Here is a 26,475-nt window from a genome sequence, read left to right as displayed (position 1 = left end):
GTCTTAGCCATTCTGACAAGAATAAGATGAGGCCTTATAGTAGTTCTGATTTGCTTTTTCCTGATAGCTAAGGAAGCTGAACCATTAAAGTATATTTCTCAGCCACTTGTATTTCATCTTTTGAGAACTCTGTTTTGTTCCATGTCCCATTTTCAATTGGTTTTTTTGTTTTCTTGGTCTTTAGGTTTTTGAGCTATATCTTGGTTTTTAGGATATATATCCTAAGAGAGAGAGAGAGAGAGAGAGAGAGAGAGAGAGAGAGAGAGAGAGAGAGAGAGAGACTATCAGATGTACATCTGGTAATTTTCCCCCATTCTCTTGGGCTGCTTCTTCACTTTAATTATGTGTTCTTTGAAGTAAAGAAGTATTTTATTTTCATGAGGTCCCATTTGTCAGTTGGTTTCAATGCTTCTCCTGCTATGGTTCTTATTCAGAAAGTCCATTCCTGTGTCAATAAGTTAGAGTACTCTATAGTTTCCCTGCTCTATTTACAAAAGCTAATAAATAGAGACAACTTAGTTATCTATCAGTGGATGAATGGATAAAGAAAATGTGGTGCATATACACAACAGATATTACTCATCAATGAAAAATAATGAAACTAACAACAGTTAATAGGATAGAACTGTAAATAATCATTGAGAGAGATAACCAGACCCAGGAAGACAAATGCTCTACATGCTCTTTCTCATACGTGGATGCTAATTTTGAATCTTTAGATATCTATGTTTAAGTTGAATTATAAATATAAGGTAGAAAGAGAAACAATGAAACAGGAAGAGATAAATTCAATGAGGAATGGGAAGGCAGGATAGAGAAAGGAGTATAGGAAAGAAAAACACTAAAGACCTTTGAAAACACAATGTGAAGCCACCTACTGAGGAAGTTCCACAAAATATATTCACAAACATAGGTAAAGGGGGTTTAAATGGAGTTGCCCAATAACCTATGATGGGGAGGGGACAGTGCTCCCCCCAAAAAATGTTATAGGAGTAGCCAATCACTTTCTGATTGGATTGAAAACTTGTATGCCCCATACCCTCAACTAGTCCAACAATCTATGGCTGTCTAGGTCACCACCCAGCAGGACCTAGTATTGTTATTCTCCCAAATGGACATGGTAATAAATTGCCCCCTAAGTTCTTATCTTACACTACTAGATTAGTGCTTCTCTCCACCCTTGTCAGAGAAGCTTATGTTTTGCAGTCGGTAGCAATTAATTCAGAGACAAAATACAGGCCAACACGCAGAGAGGAAGACTGTGGAGTCCACGGGTTTAAATGAACATCTATATCACATCCTCCCCAGAAGGCTCAGGCATCCTTGTGGACTAGAGAGTGGAAAGATGTAAGAGCCAGAGGGGGCGTTGACCCTAGCAAAGTAGCATTTACCAGACACAACAGCTGCACACACAAACTCACACTAGTTATGGCAGCCTACACAATGCTTGTACGATATCAAGCCAGACCAAATCTCAGCATGGATTCAGGAGGGAGGGTCATGAAGCCCTTAGCTGGGGATCTAGTAGTAGTTAATGCCTCTTAGAAGGAAGAGAATTGCTTTTTGTTTTCAAGGATGTAGGCTCTGAGAGGCTACACATGTTCCAGTAGATGTTTGTATACCCATTTGTAAGCAGCATTAACAAATTCAGCGAGAATTTTAAAAAAGAGAGGGAGCATATGAATTATGGAGTAAAAGATGATAAAAAGAGAAAAGGGGGGAATGGAAGGGAAGGAATGGAAAGATGGATTGGATCTAAACATATTCTATACAAGTATAAGTATTAAATAAGATATTGAATGTAAAAGGCATTAAATAAAGAGTTGACCTCAGTAGTATCTTTTAAGTCTGTAAAGTCTATGTACTTCTCTCTGCTTTTGGAGCCATAATATGGGAGAAAATGCTGTTCAATGAAAAGTAAGCTTTAAAAAGAGGCTTAATCTCTTGCTCTCACCAAGTAAAAATGATTCCTTCTACAGAAATGTGGTTTGGAGAATGTACTAGTGTCTGGAAAGGGAAATGTCTGTGAATTCTTACATGCAAACTGTCAGCATAAATCAGTTATTTAAATAAGTTTAGTGTCTAGGTGTGTTTCTCTCTAGCAGTTGCTCCAGAGGTGGCCTTTAGGCCATTTTAATAACAAAAGCCAGAGTATTCAGAAGCACAGAGAAAATAAACTACATAATTCTAACCTGATCAAAGACAGTCAAAGAATAATCTGTTTAAAAAAATATTGCAGTGTCTGAATACCGAAGCACCTGGTCTTAACACTGGAGTGCAGAGAGGGCTGGGACACTGTGGAGCTGGAACTCAGGGTGGCTGGTATTTTCCCTCACCAGAGCGAAGTATGGCCTCTCCAGTCTTCCATCATGTAAAATCCTTCAACAGTCACATGCACACTCATATGCACACACATGAACACACACACACACACACACACATACACACACACACACACACACACACTAAGCCATCTCACAGATCATCAATCATTTCATATTCATGGTAGTATTTCTCAAAGACAATCAATAGAACCCTGGCTTTCTAAAACACCCTTTTAGCAGGTCCCTTAGCATCCAGTCAAGAGATATATGCAGAGTAAATACAGTTAGTATTTTTTTATTATGATGAAAGCAATGGTAGGTAAAGAGCTCTAAACAAAATCAGGCAGTGCATAAACTTCTCTGTCATTTATTTTTCCTATTGACACTCACTGCTTGTGTGTTCTCAACCAGCCAGGGCTACCTGGTGAGACCCTTTCTCAAACAAACAAACAAACAAACAAACAAACAAAAAAGCCCCTCACATCATACTCACTAATTCCGGGACAGACGCTCCCACCCCCAGGTAACAGGCATAAGAATCAGATATGCACATCTATTTTTCTCCATTACATAAATGCACTATGGTATAATAAATGGCTTACATCCGGGACTGAGACCCACACTCCGTATATCCACAGTGATACAGACTAATACCTGACCATTCCTCACTGAGAAAGAGGATGTGACAGAACTGGCCGAGTACTGAGTGACTGTCTGAAGCAGCCGCTTTGCAAGTGTCAGAGTGTGTTAACCCAGAGGGGAATTCAGGTTTTTGGGGTATTAAAAAAAAAAAAAAAAAAACCTGTGCCATGTTCAGAAAGTAATAAACAGCTTAGGCCTAATTTAAAACCTGATGTCTGACTTCAAAATCCATGATCCATCTGTTCTATTTCAGAGCCTTCTTCATCTGTGAAACAATACAATGATGAGAAACTGGAGAGCTCAGGTTTTAAAGGCATTAAATGAAATATCCCCAAAAGCACTGCTGCAATTACAATGCATGCCACAAAGTTCTCCATTGATTTTAAATGTCGTTATCCTCCTCCTCACAGAACACAAATCCCTAACACAGACTAGAAGCCTTTAACCACTGTCAATCACCCCATGCTATATCAGAAAGTGTAGGGAGAAATGTGATGTGAAGGGCATCATTCAGCCACTCATTTTCTAAACTAATGAACCTTGAAGCCATTCCTTTCTCTTTCTGAACACCCTTGTTACAACATCTACTATCTAACAGGCTGAATCCAAATCAACTTATAAATAAATCATGAAAGAAAGATCATGTTTTAGGAAAAGCATCTGACAGAACTACAACCCTTCATATTGTATTGGGAGATTTAAATAAAATATACATAAATAATGTTTTACTAATTTGAACCTGAAATTTCTTTGCTTGACTAGAGATTGTAACCTCACAAGAAAATTGACAAAACATCAATGCCTAACAAATTTTTTTACTTGAGGGACCTTATATATGTCTATTTAAAGTCAATCAAACCTAGAAACACCCTTCTCAACAAAATGGAAAAAGCAAGATAAATCTACATGCAATCAGTATAAAGTGAAAGAAAATTGCCTTGCTGTGACATAGCATGTCCTCCAACAGCCATGCATACAACTGTACACAAGTCTGATTGACATGGTACTATATATTTGTGAGGTGCAGAGTGAAGGCTGGATACAGACACACTACACAATAACTGTGTTATACTTCCTAGCAAATCAAAGAGAAACATCATCTATTGTCCTAATTGTAGAAGAGAAGTTACTAATATTGTCCCATACTCTTCTGTTTTGTGACAGGATACATGAGGATCAGGATAGATTTCTTTCCCCACATCTTGAAATAGCAGAAACAAAAGACTTAAACTGACCTAAATAATAGAGATTTACATTGGCTCCCACTTCAAATAACCTAAATATTAAAATGTGTTCTAGGGTTTAGACTCAATGGTTTAAGTGTCCCTTGGGTAAAAGATATCACCCTTCTCTCCGTTCTTCAGTGGAGAATGCTATATTAATTGTAGGCCTGCTTTCATTTGTGATTGTAGTAATTAGAGTTGGATTATTCCTCCATCATATCTGCTGATACATGTAGGAACCATTCAAGGCTCAGTGAAACATGAGACAGCTTTCAGGCTCAACCAGAGCAACTTCACATGTTAAACTGGCTTGGGCCTGGCATCAGAAGTCCTGTTCTTGAAGAGCTGAGATAACTCACATAGATGCCACATCAGTGGTTGAGTCCCAGCACTTGTTTGAACACGGTGAGGCATTGGCTGCCATTTAAAGAGCTGGGTATGTGTGAATGTGTGTGGAAAGTGCATCTCAGTTGAGATAAGAGTGACTGATGATCAAATAGTCCATGGTTAGGATCATTAAAACCATGCTATATTTTAGTGTTTGGGGAAAGGAAAAGAACAAAACTAAAAGAAACTGGTGAGAATATGTGGAAAACCATGTCTGAGTGAAGTCAGGTTTCTTTGGGTGTCTAGCTCTTATGTACTAACAGTCCTTTCTGAATCAAGTAGACCCTAGATTTCATAATTGTCATCTACTTTGTAATGAAATTTCACATTTTATCCAAGAATTTAAATATATGAGGATACTGATGAGAAATCCAAATGATAGAACTACTTAGTCATTTAAATTTCTAGCCACCTAAAAGTATTTTATGTGTAGAACTGTTTTGTCTGCATGTATGTATATGAGCCATGGATATGCTTGATGCTCATGTAGGGCAGAAGAAGCCTGGCTGCCCAAGAATGGGAATTGTGGGCTGCAGTGACCCACCATGTGGATGCTGGGAGGGGAATCTGGGTCTTCTGAAGAGAAGCAAGGGGTGTTAACTGGTGACCCATCTATCTATTTTTAATTGCTCATTTTGCAATGAACAAATGAGAATCTGATAATGGGTAAGTTAAAATACTTGCATACTTAAAATACCCTAGAGAAAGGAACCTTACAAGATATATGCCAAAATCAGATCATAACTCTTGAATGTACCTTAACAATAATTCCTTCTCTTACATCTACATAACCTAGAATGAAAGAATATACATACATATATAAAATACATAGGTCTCTTTTTCACATTTTTATTTATTTTATACGTATACATGTTTTGCCTGCATGCATGTCTGTGCACTATGTACAAACATGGTGCAAGAAAAAATGAGAAGATTTCAGCAGATCCCTTGGAACTGGAATTAAAGCCAGTTAGTTATGAGCTACATGTGTGTGCTGGGAACTGAACTCAGGTCCTCTGGAAGAACAATCTGCTCTTAACTGTTGAGCCATCTCCCCACCCTCTCTTGTTTTTCTTTTAATAAGTATCAACACTAGTGCCCTTGTTTTTAACAGACATATATGTGGATATTGTCCAATAACCAGAAAGACAGGTACATGTATTCTATTGGCTCCAGGGTTACCTTACTGGGATTTTTTTTTTTAATAACAATTAAAACCTGGGAAAATTTGCTATTTGGAGCCCAAAGTGCTTTCACCAGTCAGTCAAAGTAGATGGATTTCTTTTTATACTCTGCAAATAAATTGAAGTATAGATGACTCGAATATAATCTATTCTCATATTATAAAGGTATTTAGCCTTGTGTTGCCAACAATAATAAAGTGTTATTGAATGTGTCTATGTATCATTGAGAAAAGACAAAAAAGAATTGATGAGTCTTAAAATACACATAAAGTATCTGCATTGTATAGTTCATGTATGACTTTAAGCTGTTTCATTAATAGCTAAAGTGTTAACATTGGATCTAACACATAGTTGCAACATATCTATCTATCTATCTATCTATCTATCTATCTATCTATCTATCTACCTATCTATCTTCCTATCTATAACATTGCAAATATATCCCTTCAAAGTCAGCACCCTCAAATAATTTACTATATTTGAGTAACATGCGCATTTAAGTTCTCCAATGTTCCTCAACTGAAAGTTTTTCTCATATACTTACCTACAGTATCACATGGTTCATCTTTGTGGACACAGAAATCTTTCCTAGAAAGGAAAGTAGAAAATCCAAGTAAAGATAAATTCTTTCAGACAACTGTCAGTCATCATGGCTCATAGTCACAGTTACTTGGGCCACACTGTCTATTCCCTCAAATTTAACAGAACTCAGAGTAAGATTTAAAAAAATGATTAATACGAGTTAAATAGCAAAAACATATTATTTAGTCATGAGATATCTTTCTATTCAGTAGACAGTATTTCAGAAATAAAACCCAGTTTTGTTTTAAAATTTTCTGCAAAATTTCATTGTGTTGTTACAAAAAATAGTTTATGATGTTAGGAAATGACTTACCATAGGAAAATATTGTAACATTCCTTCATATGACAAACAAATCTCCAGGTTGAGAGTTTACAGGTAAGAAATATAATTTAAAGCCATCTACAATTTCCTTTCCAAGACTTGGCAAAAATTCACAAAGACTGAAAGGGACTTTCAAAAGGATGTGAAGAAATTAGTATTTTACATAAATGAGCTCTATGAATTACAGTGCTTTACGTTAGAGAGCATTCCTTAGTGATACTCTTGTTCCCACATATTCAGGACTTCACAGGACACAATTTACAGAACATAATCAGAGTCTGACTTAAAAGATATGCTATATGAAATAATAATTATTTATATGTTCTTAGTGTTGGGACCTCAGACAATTTACTTAATCGTCTTGCATCTCAGGCACCTCATCTAATTCCTTTGTTGTACAGGAGGAATGTAAAGCCTACATGTAAATCCCTACATGTTTATTGTGCAGGATAAAAGATCTAGCAATGTACAATCATGTAAAATACAGGTTTATCATGCAAGTTAAATGAGTCTCCCACATAAGGTATTAAAACAATGTCAGACATACAGGAATTATTGATATTTTGATGGATCATTTTGTTGCTGTAATTCTTATACCTATTATAAGCAATAGCCCATGCCTTAGCATTTAAGTTTTATATAAATTTTACTCTTAAGAAGACTGACACAGTTAATTTACCATTTCTGCATGTGTATATTTGCACACATGTGTGAATTTGTGTGAGAGAGAGATATCAGAAATTAGCTTTTTAAAAAGATCACTATCAGTTATAGAATCTGAATCCCATGGTAAAATAGAAAATACATTTTAAAAAATTCAGTGCACAGGTACTGAGAGATGAATCAGTGACTGGGAGTACTAACTACTCTTGCAGAAGATCTGGACTCTGTTTCCTGGGATCCACAAGGTGGTTCGTAATCACCTGTAACTCCACTTCTAGGAAATCAATGCCCTCTTCTGGCCTCTGATGCATGTAAATTCATTCATACACAATCAATCAATCTTTTAAAAAAGTACACCAAGATGAACTTAATGTTTTTTCAGCAGACGTTTTGTATGATTTTGGTATGTCTTTGCCTTGCACCCTGCCTCTTTCTGTTTTGTATTGTTGAGAGAGAGAGAGAGAGAGAGAGAGAGAGAGAGAGAGAGAGAGAGAGAGAGAGAGAGAACATAAAGTTGGGTGGGAGGGAGGAGAGAAGGTTCTAGACAAAGGAGACGGGGGGAAAGGAAAACATAATCAAAATGTTTAACTCAAATTAAAACATGATCAAAATTTTTAAATAAAAAAAATCTATAAAAACCAAATGGAAAACCGAATGAAACAGGCAAAAAAGAAAAACTTGGTGTACAACTTAGAAGAAAAGAGGGGGGTGTTTAGGATAAAGTAGAAGAGGGTAAATATGGTCCAAGTTCAGTATATGCACATATGTAAATCTTAAAGTGTCATATCTTTGTACAATTAGCAAACACTGATAAATAAAGACATACAAAGATACAGGGCAGGACTGCTGAAACCTCATCGATGATATTGATATTAACAATCATTTTCCATTTACACATTGGTTGAGTCGGCAGAAACCTTTACAGTGTGGCAGCTGTGTCTGGTCTTACAAATTTCATTGCATATGTAAATGCATTATTTTCTCAAACAGATCTATACATGTTCCTTACATTACCTATTACATATCATGAGATAGAGTTGTTTAATGAAATAAGCAACTCTGGACTGATTTTTTAATTTATTGGTAAGGAAGAAATATTAAAATTCCCTTAAAGTTATAACTTTTTGATGTTTCCATGTGTCTATTAATTTTTGTTGTGTTCACTTCAAAGCTAAGTTATTGAATAATTAAACTCTCTGAGTTTTATGGATTTTATCTATTTTGAGTTATTGGTTTTATTTCTGGATAAAGATCACATTTATCTCTTGTTCTAGTTTGCTTCTCTGTTGCTATGATTAAACACTGACCAAAAGCATCTTGGGGGAGGAAAGGCTTTATTTGGTTTACATGTCTCAAGCACAGTCCATCATTGAAAAAAGCCAGGGCAAGAATTTAAGGAGGCGCACAGACAAGAATCATGAAGGAATGCTGTACTGGGTTGCCTCCATGTTCATTTTCAGCTCCTTTCTTATTCTTCCAAGGACCATCTGTTCAATGGCAGTACCACCCACAGTGTACTGCTCCCCAAACATACTCATACATGCTTACATGCCTAGAGCCCAGTTGGATGGAGGTATTTCAATTGAAGTTCCCTCCTCGCAGAAGACTCTTCTTTACATTAAGTTGACAAAAATGAACTAGACCATTCCCTAAGGTTCTCATCATGAATGTGTCTGTTAGGACAGTTTTTCCTTGGTATTGGATTCAACTTTCATTTTTCTATGAGTCTCTTGCAAATAGAACATGGTTAGAACATGTAAAGCTAGCTGTATAATATTCTTGCAAATTATTCAATTTATTGATTATATTTATTATTGGTATATTTGGATTTACTATTGTACCAGGCTCTTTAATAATAAGTGTGTGTCACCAAATCGTGACACACACTTATTATTACTTTTGAATTCCCGGCCTTGCTAGCTCTTTTAATTTAAGTTAACCTGTTTCTCTTTATCTATGTTTTGTCTTGGACCTTTTTACCTTCTTTCTTTCTGTATAATCTACTTGCCCTCTGTCTGTCTGTCTGCCTAACTTCTTGCCCCATATGTGTCCCTATTCTCTCCTCCTTCTCTTATTCTTCCCCTTCTTCTTTTCCACCCTAGATTTCCCCTCCTATTTACTCTCTCTCCTTGGAGCCCTGCCTAGCCTTTCTCCTGCATAGCTATTGACCTTGCAGCTTTCTACTAGACTAATCAGGTTCCTTAGGCAGGCAAGGTGGAACAGATGCAGCCCATCTTTACATAAATAAATACACATCCTTACATTGTTAAACAAATGCAGCATAAACAAAAGCAACACACCTTTACACAGTTAAAGAACTTGGGAAATGAAAACAAAGACATTAAATGCTTTTAATTCGGCATCTTACTTATCTTATCCTGTCTTTATTGAATTTTTTGGTTTTGTTTTTCATTTTTGTTTGTTTGTTTTTGTTTTTTTAGATAAAGTCTTTCTGTATAACTCTGGATAGCCTAGTAGTGCCTAAAATGTAGCCTAGGCATACCTCAAACTTGTGACAATCTTCTTACTTCAGCCACCAAGTGTAGACTTTATAGATGTACACAATACCCAGCTATTCTGTTTTGTCTTAGTAAAATACTTCAATTCCGTCTTGGCTTAAATAATACCTATCATCTATCTATTGATTTATTTTTGTGAGAAATACATTCACATATGGGCAACTCTATTTGTGTGTGCTGGTTCGTGCGTGTATGTAGATGAGCATGCTTATGTATGAGGTCAGAAATCAATTTTGGGTGCTGTTTCTTATTAGGCATCTTGCTGTTTGTTTATTAATTTGGATATAGATTTAATTGGTATGCCTTGGTACTCACCAAGTACACTAAGCTGGCTGAACTGGAAACACCAGGGATCACACTCTCTCTGTTTCCACAGTGATAGCATTACACGTGTGTATCACTACACTGGATTTGTCATCATTGGGTTTCCATGACTACACAGAAGTCTTTTTTCTAATGCAGTTGTTTTCCATCTTCATTTATAAATCTTAAAACAGGAACCTTTTCAAGTCATTAGTGCTTACTTAGCAATTTGTCTGTATGCTTAAAAATTTCTTTTATCTGTTACAATTTGCCCTTTTTTTTTTTTTACTAGACAACACATTATTCTTTCTACGTATAACAAAGTAAACATCCATAACAGCAAATTGCCCCAGGTTTTGTTTCCTTTGTTTTCAATATCTTCCATTTATTCAAAAGAAAGCTGACTATTCTTACTATAGAATTTTGGTGGTCATTATTTTGAGACATAGTCTCACTATGTAGGCCCTGCTGGCCTCAAATTCACAAAGACTCATCTGCCTCTGCCCTGAGAGTACTGGGATTAAAGGCGTGTGCCATCATGCCTAGCTTTGAAGAGAGAAGTTTAGGTTGAGATTATTGAGTCAGAGCATAGAAGATAGTTTTATTTCATTCTCTCACTCATAAATATTGGTTAGTATCTAACATTATGGTTTTTTGCTCTTATTTCTTACATTTGGTTTCTGTTTAGTTTTGACTTTTCTTCTCTTTTAGGTGGTTACTTCGTTGTACCTACGTGATGAGGTGCCGATACTGTTTTTATTTATCTTTTTTGATATTTGAGTTATTTCCAATTCTTAAGATCTAGAAACGCAGGGAAATGTGTAAGATTATCTCTGACAGCCTTTCTACTCTGTTTTCCTGGAACATCCTGAGGCATGTGTCAATCAATCCTCTTTCTCATTTAAGCAAACTCTCAATAGTTTTTGTAATTCCAGCTCTTAAACACTCTGTACAGTCTTCTTGAAGAAGACCTCAGATTTACCATCCATCTCATTAATGCCCGACTCATCTATACCTAATCTGCTCCTCAACCAACAAATGGAGATTTTAAAGCATAAACACCATATTTTTATAGTATTGTTTTTCAGTGTTCAAAGCAAATATTCTGCTTTCCAAGTATTTCACTGTCATATCTGGCTTTTCACTCTTAATCATGTAAGCATGTTTATTTTTTAATTGTCATTATTGTTTTGAATGGGTTACTCATTAATGTTACATTGGCTTCTCATAATCAATGATAAACCAACTGTGCCCTTTGCAATTAATTATGAAGTCAATCAACAGTTCTTTATTTGAGTTACTTTTGTGTGGTATTTATAGGGTGATTGGTTGCGGGTGGGGGGAGCATTTTGTTCCCATCCTACAATCCTGAATGATACAGAGTGATCATGACAGCCTATAGTTGATGCTAGAGCTTTGACTACACATATAATTTTATGTAAGGTCTAGATATCCATAAGTTATAGTCATCTGTAATGGTTTCATTACTCCTTCCTACTTTGCACAGCTCTGAAAGCTTTTTTCTGCTAGACCTTTTAAAAAAAATCACAAAACAAGATGTGCAGCGAACTTCAAAGGAAGTATTTCAAAGAACAAACTCCCCCTGGGCAGCTACTGCATTTCCTTCTAAAGTCGCATTACTCTTTGACAGACCTTTTAGTTTACGGCTAATCTATGCACATAAAAAATGCTTCTTCTACTTTAAATTCAATTTATAAGTGTTCTAAAATGGGGCATTTTCTTATTATCTAGTCAACTATATGAACACAAAATGAGACAAAATGAACTCATCTGTGACTTACCAGATAGAAATTATCATAAAATGATAGATTTAACAACAAATATCAACGTGTAAAGAAAAAGGCACATATGCATTATTTTAATATGCAAAAAATTTGATTAAATCCTTTAAAGGTCCACATTTTAATGTTTCAATAATAAGTTCTTATTGTCTCAATTAAAATCAAATACTTCTTTTTCTTTGTTGTCTGTTTGTTTATTTTTGAGACAGGGTATTATGTAGCCCAGACTGGCTCTGCTGTCTGATTAGTCAAGGTGATTCTCCTGCCTCCTGAAAGCTAGAACTATAGGTATGCATTACAACTTGAAGATACTTACCTTTTAGCACCTGTTCAAAGCTATCTTTATTCAATTGAAGATCATAAATTATTGCAAAATCAGTGATTGAAACAAACTATTTTTCCTTCAAATGTTTAGAGGAAAACAAAATGTGTAGTGATGATAAGAACGAGATAGGGATGAATTATTTTAATATAAACACTCACTAAACTATGCATCTTTTCTCCTGGCAAATTTCTGACAAAAAATTCTATGAAACAGACATAGAATCAACTTTAATTGCAAGAGTAATGTGAAAGGATTGAGCCAACATGAGGAAGTTCAAACTCTAAATACTTTGTAATACTAGGCACAGGGGACTTAGTGTGAAAATAATGCATGCAATTATAACTAATATTTAGGAATGCACTGATTATTTTGTGGCCATACATAACAAATTAATACAAGTATGTGGCTTATCATATAAATGTCTCCACAATAAATGAAGAGGGCTTCTTTTTGAATTTTTGGGGTGTCTTAGCAGAGATCCCATGTTCAAAAATTCCCTGGAATTCAACTGAGGTAGAATGAGGCCCTCTTGAACTTTAACCTTTCCCTTAGTTTTTGTGTGATTTAGCATCACATCTTCATCCACTTATGCCAAAGACACCTGTAGAAAAGGGATTGTCTTATCAGCCTGTGATGGGCTTGTCCCATCTCCAAAACGCAATAGAAGTATTTAGAGGCAAGATAAGCTATTTCCTAGTTACTGTGTGTTTCTGTCCTACTTATAGTGCAACGTTGAAACTCATCTGCAGAATTTTCAAGGTTTTTCTCCATATACTATCATTCTCCATGCTGTTAAAACAGTAACAGGATGTTAATTTTTCCTGGATACTTAAGGTTGGATCTTAGGAATATATGCCTTAAAGTCTATTATTCCAAGTGAATTAAAGTCACTAAGTAAAATTCATTTTTAGTTAAAAAGAAATAGCAAAGAACAGAAAGCAAACATTGATGAACTAAATAATCAGATTATATGTTTGCCCTGCGAGTTCTCATGCCTAGGATTTTAATTAAAAAAAAAAAGAATGTCCTAACAACACACTGCAAAATCAGATGGAAGTTCATGTACATGTCAGTGAAGGTACAAAATTTTATCTCATACATGTTACAGCTATTGCAACTAAACTTCCTCCAAGGCAAAGTTGTAACAGTTCCTTCAACAGACAAAAAATAAAAAAGAAAAAAGAAAAGAAAAAAAAAAGAAAGAAAGAAAAGAAAAGAAAAAAAAATAAAGGGGAAAAAGCACTGGAAAACTTGTGCCTTTAGGCAAAACATGATTGCTTGCATCTAAAACATGTATTTCTAGGGCTATAATTAAGGGATTACATAAAATTGAGCATTTTGTTGACAGCCTTAAGTTAAATGTTAAAGCTGTGCTCCTGCCCAACCACCCACCCCAGCATCTTTCTATGGAGAATACCTTTTGTTACCATATATATTTTGCTCATAATTTCTAAGCATAAGCTTCTAAATAAAAGTTGTTCCTCCATCTATATTGGGATGTCAACTGCTGTTGGAACTGTTCTGGCTTTCCTTAGGCATCCATGTTGTTGGAACATCATGAGTGCAGTTTCCCTGTCATTTCTAGGAGAAACAATCTCATAGTGGACATCCTGGCCCTCTGGCTCTTACAGTCTTTCTATCTGCTTTTCCTGATGTGCTCTGAACCTTACGTGAAGGGGATGTACTATAGATGTATCAATTGGGGCAATGCCAAATCATCAGACTGAAGAGACTCGACAGGTTGTGTTTATATGTTTATAAATATATGTGTATGTACATATATGTATCATAAACTATAAATTACTATATGTATATCAATGGTTAAAGATGAGGAGGCCTTATAAATTGGAGGGTTGTAGAGGGTTACATGGAAGGGAAAGAAGGGAGCAGAAGGAGTAAATGATATGATATATGATTGTACTTTAATTAAATAAACAAAAGGAAAAATCAAAAAACAAAACATGGCTCCTAGAATGAATTCAGCCTTTTCAGAGTGTATAAAGTAAAGGCTAGACTAGATTGTTAGTGACTATTAATTACCTAACACCAGAGGATGAGATTCTCTTCATGCCCCCCTCATTGTCTTTCCTCATACCTGGTTCTTTGGTGATTATGGACTTTGTGAATATGGACATCTTAGCCACTTCAGACCTGCTTTGCGTAGTGGTCAATAAACACAAATTCAATATCTTTATTTTGAACTAATTTCAAATGATGAAGGCAAATGTATTTCCAAGTCGTAAAATGTATCCAGGGTATGACTATGACTGTAGATGAAAGGTTTGAGAAAAGAGTTGCTGCCATATGCACAGTAAACAGATGAAAAAACACTCAATGCGGAGAGCTACAGAGATCAGTTTTTCACAGAGACATAATGCCAAATTGTGCAGGCTGTGCATCACTTAAAATCGAGGTACATTTATGTATGTAATCATGAAATATTTTCTTGTGCTTCTGCACAGAGCAGGACCAAGATGTTCTAATGTAATGACATGTATTATGTTCTCTTTATCTGGATCTAAGAAATGCCATGGTGATAAATGAAACAGAACTCTCTAGAGTCCTAGAAAACATGATGCAGATTCACCTCTGTGATGCTGGGGATCAATGAGCAAGAACCCTAAGGTGATGTTGTATTAAATAAATAACAGAAAGTTATATTTTTCTAATTTTATTGGTAGCAAACAAACAGAATGAAACAACCAAGCAGATGATACCGAATGATATGTTATTACAGCAAATTAAAGAACCATATAAAATTACAGTCAACACCAGGACCCAAATCATAGAGCATAAAGTATACTCAGATGTAGGAGAAAAAGGTTTATATGCTTTTTCCTCCATAAATATATAATACACCATATGATGGTGCATGAGGCTGCAACGGGACTATTTAATGTACATAATGTGAACCAAGGGACTTCATCTGTAATTAAACAATATTATAAAACTAGGACTAATACACTGCTTGTTGTCAAGGGCACTGAGAGCCAACTTCTGTTCACTTAGTATAACAAAGAAATAAAGTATGCTTTTTACATAGAATCTGAAAAGTCCTCTTATCAAAACCACTGGAAGCATAGCCATTAAAGCTGAAGAGTGAGTTGTTGCATTTAATCTCAAATGATGCTGGGATTCTTAATCTTTGCTAGTCGGAGATGTTTTTCCAGGTGACCAAAGGAATGTATTACTAATTTCAAGATATTCCAAGATTGTGTGTGTGTGTGTGTGTGTGTGTGTGTGTGTGTGTGATAGAGAATACAAATTTCTTTGCAGCCTAGACCTGTGTTCAAGTAGATTCAAATCAGCATTTCAGCTCATGTTGACTTGGTGTTCATAAAGTTGGCCTTAGAGAATTTCATTATGTGAGTTGTGGAAATGATACTTTCAGTCTAAACTGAGAAGACCAATAAATTCTGACTTATATTGAAAAAAATCGTCTTTAATTTCCAAGAATGAAGATGCATCAGAGAATAAACCTCATTGTAAAGTTTTACAGTGCCCTGGGATATACCTATAAATGATTCACTCAGCAATAAGTCGGTGATTTTTTTATTAAAATCAAGATACTTTTGCCATCTCTGCATTATTAAATTTTCTATCTTTCTTGCCAATAGCACTCATTTGAAATTAATTTTCAGAAGGATTATAGATAAACCAGAATCATTTCAATGAATGTGAAAGGCAAAAATTATTATCAAAATTAAATTTTAAATAAAAATGTTTCAAGAGCCAGAGATTCAAGCTCTCTCTATAAATCAGAGAGAAGTGTGACAATTGTGCTATGGAATTGTAGTGTTTACCAATGGGAGATGCTTTTTTTGTGTTTCTGTTACCAGGAGGCCACCACAGCACCAGGTCAGCTGAAAACTATTTACTTCATTTTATCACACAGAACAATTTGACAAATATATTACTTCAGATAGGTTCAAACTTAAAAGGACATTACACATTTGAGTTGAGCCCAAGATTAATCCCCAAGCTACAATTTCTTCCTAGGGATGTGTCCACATAGCACAGAACATTTAGCAATTGTCTAAAGACGAACATTCAATAGACACTTAACTCAGTTTTAAATTAAGCTGACAAATAGGGAAAAGAACAAGGGATCCCTGGTAATTAACTTTTCTCACATATTTTCACAGCTTCCTTACACATTAAAGGTCTGATCATCGTTATTTTACACTATTTAGTGAGTAAAGCGTTCTTCCAGATTACACAAAACACTCATTTAGAAGTTTCTGACCAGATAGTTTGAGGTCATTTAGGACTAAAACTTTCTCTTTAGCGCACCGGTTTTCAGCAGTGTAGTACTGGCAGCAGAGAGATATGGATCCTCCTCATAAGCCTCATCCCACAGGTGGGTGAGGAAGAACAGTTGCTAAGTCCCCGAGAAGAGTATATGTGTGTATAGCATCGACAGACAAGTACTTTAGTACTCTAAATGAGTATTGGCACATGTTTAGTGTCATAGATAAAGATCTTCGTAGGACATTTTTTTTTTCCTCAGAGAGCACCAAACTAAAATTTTCTATAAAGAGTAAAATACATGAATTGGGACACTTATGAACACCCCCCTGAATGAGTAGAAAATGAGTGAATTGGTTCCCTGTTGCTGTTAGAATTAACTGCCACACTGTTAGTGGCTGAAAGCAAAACAAATTTCAAAACAGATTTACATGGAAACCAAATAGAAGTGACCCTGGGGTACAGTCACAGTGGTGTGAGGACTGTGTTCCTGGAGGCTGGAGTGAGAATATGTGCCGCCACCCTTCTAGCTTCTGACATGGAAAGCCTTCTCTACTTGTGAGCCCCTTGTCTGTCTTCAGAGTCAACAGTACAACATCTTTCAGGCCTGATGAGTCAAAAACTCTTCTTCCTTCTTTAGTTGTTTAAGGCTCTTGTGATTGCACACTGGGTCTGTATGCAAAATCTTGGGTAACCTCCCCAACTCAAGATGCTGAATTTAGTCATATATGCAAGGTTCCTTGTGGTATATAAGATAGCAAGTTCACAGGTTCTACGATTAGGACCAGGAGACATTCAGTGGGGGGTTTAGTGTGCATGATATAACACATACCATGAAATACTTCGAAGGCATATTTAAGGTGAAAGAAATAAATGCAGAAATGTGTGCACACCATGAAGAAGGTGTTCTGTACATACTCATAGCATAATAGATGCTAACTTCTAGCAAGAGAGGGACATAAGAGTTGTGTAACAAATGTCACAAGTTAAGATGTAAAAATATTTCTTCAACTTTACTATGAGGGTACATTTATATTGTGAAAATACAGTTTTTAAGTAAAAGTCATTTTAAAATTTGAACATGAAATTATGCATTATCTGATAAAAATACACTAAAATCTTTCTTTGAGAAACATATAAGGACAAGCAAAGGCTTATAACAGAATTTTAAGAAAAATGTGGACTATGCAATAGGAATGAAATATGAATCCTATTCTGTGTTCTATTTCCTATGTACATAGCCAAGCAGGTAGTTTTAATTATAATCTATGTTCGTTGAATGTGATATATATATATATACATATATATGTATATATATCACATGTATATATGTATATATATGTATGTATGTATGTATGTATGTATGTATGTATATATTTGTCTATTCTATTAAGAGCACCCATATGCCTGACTAGGGGAGGCTATAAAGAGCAATAATGGTGAGAGGTAGTTAGTTATTGAGGAGTTTTTGAGCTGATATTTATCAGGGATTTTGACCTACAGTTTTTTGTTGCTGCTATAACTTTGCCTAGTCTGGGTATGAAAGCAATACTGGCTTCACAGGCATCTGGAGGTGTTCCCTCTGTTTCTTTTTCTTTCCATTTTTTAATAATTTGAGGAGTAATAGTTGATGTTCTTCTTTGAAACTCCAGTTGAAATCTGCTTTGAGTCCATCCAAACCCATATCTACAACTCTGTACAAAAGTCAAATCCAAGGGATCAAAGACCTTTATGGGACACCTGAATATTGATAGACATAAACACAGGAACCTACAAAATGTAACTGCAGGAAAAGACTTTCTGAATAGGATTCCATTCTCCCAGAATTCAAGGCCAACAACCAGCAAACAGGATGTCACAGGAAACAATCAGCTAAGTGAAGAGGAAACCCCGGAAATCTTACTCATGTTAAAGAAGTACTTTACCTATGGAGTTAAATCTACAGACCACATAAAGGTGTGTGACATGGCTTTTTCCTTTTACAAAAGTAAACTATCTGGAAACATTTATTGATAAACAGATAACTATTCATTCAGATATAAAGTATCAGATTATCAGATAGTTGCTTTTTTTTTTTCTTTTTTGTAGAAACTGAATCACTTGAGCTCACCAGTCCCTGACATTGACTGTAAATCCCTGTAATTATGCTTACATAATCAACGTGGGAAGTTTTGTGTGCTTTTGAGAGGAGATCTCCCTATGCAGCCCAGGCTGAACTCTAACACATGAGTTCAGAAGACTCTTTCCCTTCAGCGCCACAGTATTTAGGACTCCTGGTACATGCTATCATGCCATAAGAATCAAGTTGTGCTCTAAATCTGTACAAGGGCACCAGGTTAAAGAAAATCACTGCAGAGGTACAGAGAAAGTTCCAATGTCTGCAGGCATGACTCATGCTACTGACCTACTTGCTTACATCTTTGCCTCTATATAATCCTTTCTCTATTCTTTAATATCAGCACCAGTAATAAGAAAATACTAGTACTTATTTTAATTATGTATTTGCTATGGATCAAACATAGTGTTAGGCTCACTAGTTACATGTTTATAACTGAGGTAACTGAGGTTAAAATGTTGTTATGCTCTGGAATCCAATTTATTTTCTATAATATATGTATTTTGTCATCATGTGCTTTGTCTCAGAAGTTTAACCTAGCTTTAAATTTGAAATATTTCCTTTGGAATACCTTCTATATACAATTTTCATATTCCTTTTTCTAGCTCTTAATCATTCTAACGCATATTGTTTTCTTTCCACGTTTTCTCAACTTCATGTTGAGAAAACAAACCAGAAAATAAGTAACTAACATGAAATAATGAATAATAATAATCCACTCATCTATATTTTATTTCTAAGCAAACTGATTTGCATTTTTACTAAATAATTCACATTGGACTATACTGTTCCCCAAAATCTATTTGTTTATAAGGCCTGGTATTTACAACATAATAAAAAGGAAAAGAGTATCCACTTAACATTTTCAACTAGTCAAATATAGTAGCATCAAGCGCTCAGTGGGTGCAGTAGCACAGAGAGGGTATCAAAAGAATTCTACTAAGCAAAAGCATCCAAGGGAATTACAAATTCAGAAGGATAATTCTTCTTACATGAGGTTATAAACCAGGTCAAATTAATATGTGCAGATGCTGCCTGTTCCACATGTATAGAAAACTATAAAGCAGCACATGGGAACTCCTTTAACAACTGAGTAAATATTCTGTTTTCAATACGCTAGCTATACATGTGCCACCATTATTCATCTGCTCATTAAAATGGCATATGTTTTCACACAAACCCTTCCAAGAGGGAGGTAATTATAAAAAATAACACTAGTAAATCCCATCTTGTATCGGGAAGAGAAAGAGGCCTGCGTGTATGGAAGAGTTACTGTAGTAACGGGGCCTGAAACAAATACCAGTGAGTGGACACAGCCCAGACCCTGATACTAACACCTCTACCCATCTAAGAGCAATAGCTTCTTTCACTCATTTAAGCAAAGGGGCTAAGTGTGCTTCTGCTTCAGTTCACAATGAAATATGAAAAATCTGGTAATGATGATGAGAAATGATTAAACAGAAGCAACTGAATTCTGAAAAATATGTGCGGCTACTGGAGTTATTCATTTGAAAGGGGTGTAGACTCAATTGCTAAGAAAAACAGGCCTGAAATAAGAAAGACTAATGAAATACAGTGATGGAGAAGCTGTGATCTATGATTTTGTAAGTGCTAGTTTCTGATCTTAAAGAGTTTTTAATCACATGGATACATACACTTGCCAGTAGATATTGGAATACTTCTTATCACACAAGTGTTCAATGGTAAGTTTTCAGTAATAAAGCCTTGTCATATTTTTGGTTAAATATCTAAAACCTGATAAGGTATATACTCTTCAATGGTTAACTTGAAAACAACCTTGTAGTCCAAAGTGGTTGGTTTTATGTTTCTTAGTATAACGTTTCCAATTTTTATCAGTTCTTTGAGAGTGTTGTACAACAATCCTGCAAACAGATATTTGTACAAATACATAAAGTACAATATTGGTTTTGATCCTGTTTATCCCCACTGCTCTCTCCAGACCCACCTCACTTCCCTACCACATATTCTGTGACAGCAGGAGAAAGAAAGACAGAAGAATAACAAAGCAACTAGCTTTTCGTTTTGTTCTTATTAGTGCTACTTTTGTATTTGGGAAGCCATTGTCCTCCAGCTGTTCAGGAAGACTTTCCTTCTCTGCTTTTTCACTCCAGCACCCACAGCTGTACCTGTCATGTGTAAGTCTAGGGTCTGACGCGAATTAGCATTATGTAAGTTCTTAAGGACTGCTGTCATTCATTTCTTCTGTAAAGTAGATCTAAGTATCACTTACGAAATAGATGATCTTTTCATTGTTGAATTGTGTTGGTGAGCATATTAAAAATTTGTTGCTCAGAGCTGTGTAAACCTATTTCCAGACAGCTTATTTCAAGGAGTAAACTTGGGGTTTTTAATTGCTATCAATATTTATTCTGCATTTTATTTAAAGACATGTTGTACATGTCTATTAGTCTCTGTTTTGTTGCTGTGAAGAGACACCATAGGCAAGGCAAATCTTATCGAAGAAAGCATTTGTGTGTGTGTGTGTGGGGGGGGGTTGTTTGCTTTTTGCTTTTGTTTGTGTTATTTCCCCCAATGGAGGATCTATCAAATGCCTGAGATGATTCTCAAGGTCCCATAAATGGGGAAAACATAGTCTAAATTACACATCAAAGATCGCGCTGGGTCAGAACAGATCCTCCTGGGTTGTCATGCTGATGACACACTTTTCTGTATTTCTTAGATAAATACTGAGAGTAAGGAAAAGGTATCAAAATTGCCTCATGCTTGCAATCTGACTCCACCCAATTATCACCATTGTTTTAAAAATCTGAACGCCATAGGAAAAGCACTCTTGTAAATTTGGAGCAGACTCTATCTATACAGATGACAAGGACCCATTCTCGGCACCTTTTTATGTACAGGGCTCTGTCCTCTGATATTCTCAGAAACACGCTGGTAACCGACGAGATCCTAGCTAGTCTATCAGTTGAGAAACTGTCCTCAAATAGAGAGCTGGGTTAACTGTAGTGATTCCCTAGTACACTTTCCGTCTTTAAAGGATAATACTCCAATGACTACAAACTGTTGCCACCTAAATGTTCATGTTTCATGCCTATTTATTATACAAGTCCAGGATCAGCTACATGTACTCAGATGGAAGTGGAAGTCCACTCATGTTCTTGCATACAGCTTTTCTTTACAAAAGGGTTATTGCTAGAATTGTTGAGTCTAATTAATAAGAAAATACCACTAATTCCACAGGTCTTTATCAAACAATTTGTAATATTGCTATCACTGATATGATATGATATGAAATTTTGATAATTTTGATGACCTCAGATTAAATCGCTGGCACACAATGAATTTTCTGTTAGCACTTGCTTGAAAGCAAAACAATATCATTGACAATTGTTGATACAGAGAACAGACACAGGACATATTGCTGTGCATTTGTTCCACGTTTTCAAAGCTACAAGCTATCCTTACTCCTGCATTACAGATGTTTATGCTAAGTATATTCACAGTTTGCAGTTAATTAGCTAGAGATACATCAGACAATCTTTTCTCAGATAGACCCAGAAAAAGTATAACTTACTGGATTCTACTTAAGAAGTTAACTTTGTATGGTGGTGGCTGAAAAACATAAAGTATATCCTCATAGTACTTAATTTCCACTGAAATTCTCCTTAGTTTTAAGATACTCTCATCAGTGCTATATCTTTGATATCAGCAGTTGGGAGCAATTTTTTAAAGTAAACTGAAGAATATTTTTCAACAGAGTATTGATCTAATATTAAACTTCTGAGAAATCAATGATAAATGGAGGGAGTAAACTAAGATCATTATGTCAAGAAATCCTGAAACAAAAGCATTGTACCGAGGAAAGGACTTGATGAGCAGCAGAGATGCTGAATTAAGAAGGCAACTTGATCTGCTTTGGAACTCTTACCTTGTTATAAGGACAGCGGCATCCACTGAAGCAACGTCTTCTCCCCAGCTTGCCGACATCTCTAAATGTATATCGTTCTTCCTGCCAAATTCTTCATGCTGCCACTTACAAAAACTCTCCAGCATCTTCTCTCCATGGTGCCCAATATACAGATCTGCCTACAACAGAGGTGGCTTTCATTTTCCAGGAAGATTACTCTCAGATATACCTAATTAACCGATGCATGGGTCCTAAGGCAACATTCGAAATTACTAATGCAGACAGCTGAATATGAAATTATATAAAACGTGGGAGGCAAATTATAGTCTTAATTTATCCTGACCTCAAACAAAACACATTAAACAAACAAAAAAAAAGTTCAAATTTGTGAAGGTGTAATAATAACACAGCCATGAAAATCAAAGAGGCACAAGGGAACATTTAAGCAGCTGATCTTTAGGATTGGGAAATAAATTATTATGTAATTTATGAAAAGAATTTTTCTGAAGTAGTCTTTAATTAGTTTTTTTTTAATTAGCCAGAGTGATGCCACAGACCACTCTCCATTTCAGCTGTAATACAGATAAGAAAATACTTTCAACACATATGTTTAAGTACTAGGAGAAAGCTGTCTTTTAAAATAACTTTGAATTACATTTTGGAAAGTTAAGATTTGTTGTTAGGATCCTTGGAAACTAAGAACATTCCATTTTTCAAATAAAATTGAGGGATTAACCCAAACCAAAGGCCAGTTTTATGTATAAAGTATACATAAAATAAAAAGTGATTCAGTGGATATTTTTGGATTTTGAGTCAATAAAAGAATATCCCTAAAATTCTCTCCACTTAAAAGTTTCTGAACACCATTTCTCACCCCCATGATTGAATCAAAACTGAAAACTTTCTTACTGGTGTTTCATGGAGCAGAATAAGTTTCACCACACGAAGGTTGACTTGCACACCCAGACTCTTGTGCTGGAAAAGGTTAAAGACCTAAAAGCAAATAAAAATTAAAACTCCTAAAATGAAAGGAAAACACGGCAACTTTCATTCAAGGCCCAAAATGGAGAAAATTTCAACTCAGTATAAAAGACATTTTAAAAACTGATAGGCAACACAATTTTTTAATGTGGTATCATACTTTCATGGTTTTTTTTTTCACTTGAAATTTATTTAATAGGCATTGCAAAACATATGGCTGGACACAGCAAAGTTGTGTTTCTACAAATCTTAGTACAGGGATGAGACTAAAATCAGGTTGCCAAGCTGACTCAGGACAAGGCTGTTAGAGTCTCAGAATGTAGATGGAGATGGGCAGAAGAGTCTAAAGTAAGACAATCTGTCCACTGGGGAGAAGGAGAATGCCAAGTGACCCAAAAATCTACTCAGTCTAGAGTTCTGTTTTCCCTTCTGTAAAAATCACTCTTCATTAGCATTTTCTGATCCTCCCTTGAAGAAAGTTTGCCCAGTGAAATCTGTCAAAGGATTACTGGGGTGATAATCATTCCTAAGGCACTAGACACCAACATTTTTCTGCACACCAGAAGTTGCAATCTTATTTAGCTTTCTGGGAGTCAGCCAGCTTAGATTTTATGTGATAGATATTAGGGTCTACTCCTCAACTGGAATCAGACCTGCTATTGAAAATTACATACATCCTTAAGTTACATGGTTTGACAAAATTCATTCTTATTCCACCCTATAATTATTTTATAACATTTGTGTTAGAACCATGCTCACAAACCAATACTACAACATTGCTATACTACCAACAATGTCTTTCAAAGACAGATAATGAAGGCAGAAGCAGAGAACAGAAAAGGGAAAGAAAAGAAAATTAAGATTGATGCCATTTCAAAATTAACAGCAAAGGTTTTAAAATAAAGCAATGTCTGGGTATTTATTTGCTGTTTCATTGGAGACAAATCAATTTTATGTGCCTAAGACATCAAATCACATTTCTACTCATATTAAAGAAAGAAAGGGATGAGTTAAATTTTAGAGAACTTGAAACCCTTGTTTCAATGCCCAGTGCTACAAAACAATTTTCTTAGATTCAAATCTACTCAGAGTTCTCTTGAAAACCTCTTTGTACACGGTAAAGTTCGCCTACCATATTCAAGATCGTCAGAATGAATCTCCTGGCTGCATCTGCTCCGTGGTAGGAAACCATTGCTGGATCGGCCACCACTACAGTCTCGATGTTGTATTCCTGGGGCAATTTGTATGAATAGCGCTTTTCTCTTCTACTCTCTGCTGGATTTTTAGATCTTGGTCTTCCTTTATCTGCAATAGAGAATTGAATTTTTCAGTGTATGTGTTACACTGATCATTCATCATAGAATGCAACACCAAGTCCTACAAGACAGAATCTCAGAGGACTTTGGAGTAGTGCTCGGATGTGTCAATTCTGCTGAATTAAGGTATTTCTGTCTCCCAGTCCTCCTCAGTTTCCCCAACCTGTAAAGTGAAATTTAATGCAATCTTCCTTCTAGTGTTATTGGTGGTTTATGCCTATAAAAATCATATCAGTACAATTTCTAACACAGTCCACACAAAACAAACGTATTAGTGACTTTTTTTTTTTACACTGATGACAAAAGAAAAGTCTGCTTGAAAAAGTACCCAGAATTTCTGTTGTGCACATCCCAGGCAGGTGCTCTGGTTACTAAATCATCATGAATGAGATGCAAACCTTTGACTCCACCTCCCATCATGTGTATAAAAGTTAGACCTTGAAGTGATAACAATTCAGTGTTCCTGAATTACAGTGGCAACTGAAAACATACCTTTATAAGTTTAACCATAAAATATTAACCACTTCTGTTAATGAAATGATGCCATGGACACAGAGAAAAGAATGCCCCAAAGTAGAGAAGATATTTGCTATATATTTCCAGATTACGTAAATGAAGAACAGTTCTAATTTAATACAAGATAACCAAACTGAAACACAGAAAACATTCTTGAGCAGTTGTTGGTCACAAAAACAACAACAACAAAAACCTCTAAATCTCTAATTTACATAAAAGAGAGGCTTCAACTGAGTTTGGCAAGATGAAAACCAAAAGCAAATGGAAATGAATCAAAGTCCCTACAATGAATAAACTAAAGGACTTATAACAATGAATGTTGACAGGAATGCAGGATAGATAACTGAACATCCACATGTATGTGATGCATATTCAAAACAGTTCCATATGTAATAGCCAGGAAAAAATGCTGATTGGATTTGGGTGTTTGTCTTCACACTTCCAAAGACTGTACTGAAATAACAATCAACAATACAAAAATATATTGGTGTTCAGTTTGGGATAAACATACTAAAAAGCTGATTATCATGGTCTACTAACATGAAATTACACACATCATTACACTGATCATTTCTCAAATACTTCCATTGGAATTGCACACAAGGTAGATGCATATTATTTAGAACAGCTCTGTTCTTAGTAGTTCAAGAGGCTATCAACTGTCTAATGGATCAAATTTTGGCCTATTTATTTAATGAAAATTGGAATACTGGATAAAATGGAAAAAAAAAACAATTGCTATAATATATATCTTTGGATGGATCTCAAAACTCAGGCTATCCTGTAAAAAGAAGCCAATTACAAAAAATAGGTATTTTGAGGCCATTTGCAGACTGGCAAGCCCTGGAGTTAGACAGCAGGACCTTGAACATGGACCAGGATAAACACAACTGGGATATATGTGTGGTATAGATATTTCCTGTATCCAGTTCAGTGGTTGCTCATGTGTAACACCATATAACCACCTGTGTTCGTGGGCTGCTACACTGATATTTATGATTAACAGCTGCATTGAAGTATATTGACATGACATAAATATGCAGGTGTTTATGTACATCATTTAATAAATTTTAATAAATCTCAACAGTAGTATTATCATCTCTACAAACCGTGGCTAAGTCAGTTATTGCTCC

At 35.6% G+C, this 26,475-nt stretch overlaps 1 protein-coding gene across 1 annotated transcript in view; it reads right to left on the bottom strand.

Annotated features, from left to right (window-relative positions):
• Positions 1–26,475, bottom strand: part of Adamts19 (ADAM metallopeptidase with thrombospondin type 1 motif 19) — a 206,118-nt gene that overhangs the window by 122,306 nt on the left and 57,337 nt on the right. Inside the window, 4 exon segments of the mRNA XM_028893701.2 lie at positions 6,305–6,348; positions 22,551–22,708; positions 23,439–23,522; positions 24,643–24,815. Coding sequence (XP_028749534.1) covers positions 6,305–6,348; positions 22,551–22,708; positions 23,439–23,522; positions 24,643–24,815 — 459 coding nt within the window.

Source organism: Peromyscus leucopus, chromosome 19, assembly GCF_004664715.2.
Source record: "Peromyscus leucopus breed LL Stock chromosome 19, UCI_PerLeu_2.1, whole genome shotgun sequence".
Lineage (NCBI taxonomy): Eukaryota > Metazoa > Chordata > Mammalia > Rodentia > Cricetidae > Peromyscus > Peromyscus leucopus.
This window is presented reverse-complemented; position numbering and strand designations above follow the sequence as displayed.